This window comes from Penaeus chinensis, chromosome 39 (genome assembly GCF_019202785.1).
Source record: "Penaeus chinensis breed Huanghai No. 1 chromosome 39, ASM1920278v2, whole genome shotgun sequence".
NCBI lineage: Eukaryota > Metazoa > Arthropoda > Malacostraca > Decapoda > Penaeidae > Penaeus > Penaeus chinensis.
The window spans coordinates 4,784,449-4,786,948 of NC_061857.1; the positions used below are offsets into that span (position 1 = coordinate 4,784,449).

The 2,500-nt window shown below is 35.9% G+C and overlaps 1 protein-coding gene across 1 annotated transcript in view; it reads left to right on the top strand.

The window, feature by feature from the left end:
• The window catches only part of LOC125046851 (GTPase HRas), a 17,499-nt gene that overhangs the window by 6,126 nt on the left and 8,873 nt on the right, over positions 1 to 2,500 (top strand). The window contains exons 2-3 of the mRNA XM_047644845.1: positions 975 to 1,023; positions 1,327 to 1,440. Coding sequence (XP_047500801.1) covers positions 975 to 1,023; positions 1,327 to 1,440 — 163 coding nt within the window. The remainder of the gene's footprint in view (positions 1 to 974; positions 1,024 to 1,326; positions 1,441 to 2,500) is intronic.

Consider the following 2,500-nt stretch of genomic DNA (forward strand, 5'->3'; position numbering starts at 1 on the left):
TCTTTGTACGTTCTGTCTGCAAGTATTTCCTGCAGTTATGTCTTTTAGAGATCAATTTAATAACCTGAAGAAAAGGACATGCTTCACATTCATCACAGGGTAGCCTTTATCCTTCAAGTTCACATCTCCAGTCAGCTGAGGTTGTCATCCTTGGAAGGAAATAAAACTGTGGCATGGAACTATCTGGTATTTTTTGCAACTGGTTCAGCAGAGATCTCATAATGCACTATGTATCAGATGTTAGGTCTTTTTGAAAGTCGTATGTGTAACTTTGTGAAGATGTGCACCACGATTTTAAAAGATATTATTGGTTGTGGCCTGCAGCTGTGCAATATAAACGTTGTGGGAATTTGTCTCGCAAAATTTATTTGTTTCTTTTGAAGTAATCATCATGAGTAACTTTTAGGAGCCCCTCCCCCCATCTCCACAGTATTAGAGATACAGGTATTGCTTTAAATTTTGCAACATTCAATACAGAGTATATAGCAGTGTGGGAAAAAGATGATTTTATCATATAATGCTAAGATTATTTTTACCAGTAGTTGTATACCAAGGGAATGTTTGTATTATCTTTTATAGAGGTTTATTTTACCATTCCTATTGATATTGTATCTTCTATATTTCACAGAATGTCAGATTGGCAAGGTGAAATTGAAACTGAATTATGCAATTTATATATCAAGTAGTGCAAATATCTATGCAGTATGTGCAACATGTAGTTCCAGACATTTAGTACATTTGTGTTGTCTTAGACTGCTGGTTGCCATTGTGTAGTATAAGAAATCGTCCCTTCATGAATGTAATAGTGTTGCCTGTAAAATGCAGCAGTTTCATTGTAAACTAAGAACAAGGTTTTTATACTGACTAAATGCAAATTGTGTCCAAGACATCTCCACTCTCCATGAAGTTTTGTTATTAACAGCAGGGTGCTCATGTGTGGCTGTGACTAATTGGTACTCTTTCTCTGCCAACAGCTGGAGGCGTTGGGAAGAGTGCACTTACTATTCAACTTATTCAAAATCAGTAAGTATGATTCTGAGGGACTTGTCTTCCTGTAAGCTCTTTATGAGAATTTCTTGTAGAATTTAATCATAGAGAATTTCTTGTAAAATTTATCCTATTCCCTTGGTTACTGCCTAAGGGCTTTGTATTTAGTCTGTCTCAGATCTCAGAATTAATTTTGTAATGTTTTCTTATGATATAAGTATTCTTTTATTTTGGGGGGAAAGGTTGTGGTTTATTATCATTTTGTACCTCTAGACATCTAGAATTAATGTAATTTTTTTTAGCTTATTCATATATACTGATTTGGTTTATTTCCTACAGCTTTGTCGATGAATATGACCCAACCATAGAAGATTCATACCGTAAACAGGTCGTCATTGATGGGGAGACGTGTCTACTGGATATTCTCGACACAGCCGGGCAAGAAGAATACAGGTACAGTGGCTCTTTGGTACTTTGATGCAGATAGTTAAAATATTGTCAGTGTATGGGTCTAGAGATTACTTCAGACACAGGAAATGTCTGACTATATGACATCCTGTAATAAGGATATTTGTGTGTGTGTCTGTCTGTCTCTCTCTCTCTCTCTCTCTCTCTCTCTGTCTGTCTGTCTCTCTCCACTTAGATCATATGCAGAATTGCATTTGTATGTACTATCTATCAATGAGATAAAGTTCTGTAAAGGTATTACATTCTATATTATTAGATTATAAGTCAAAGTTCTTTTCCTAAGAACATGATCAAGAAGTAGTGTTACTTCTGTTGTAAACTATGCTCATCAGATATTTAGATGTAAAGTAGAATACGAGAGGAGGGCTTAGGCATGTTAACACAATCTGAATGCTGAATAAAGGGTGGATATGGACATGTAAGGGGAAGAGCCAGCATTTATAGGGCAAAGGTAGAGTCTGTTAAAGTATGAGGAAGAGGGAATTCTGTTAAGGAAGATAGGCCTACATGGATAAGTGTATGAATCTTATCTATTTTGGACATTGTGTGTATTTAGCAACTTGCCAAAGGTATAGATTTCAGTCCCCAAACAATTCCACGTCCACTACTCTGATGACCTTTTGATGTGTAATTGGTTCAGTCCAGGGCTTTCATTGCTGCCGTGTGGTGAGGCACAGCTTTCAGATTGTATAGTAAACCATAGTGCAAACATATTTAGGCTGGCACAAATTTTTCATAGTGAATATGAACAATATGGTTTCCTCTATACTTCAGCAAAATGAGGATGGTAGTACAGAACCTGTGAAATTCCTTTAGTTGTTGGAAGTGTGATATTTTTCTTGTCACACCATCTTACAAAGAGAATTCATCGTCTGTTGGCAAAATGAACATTGCAGTTTCTCAAGCAGCTTAACAAATGGTTCTTTTGACATTCCCTGTCCATTATATATTACGAGTGCAGTTTTTCTCCTTTAATACAAGATTTCTTCCATCTAGTTACCTGTTGTTTGTTTAGTGATTCTCAGTAAAAATCTGATTTACATTA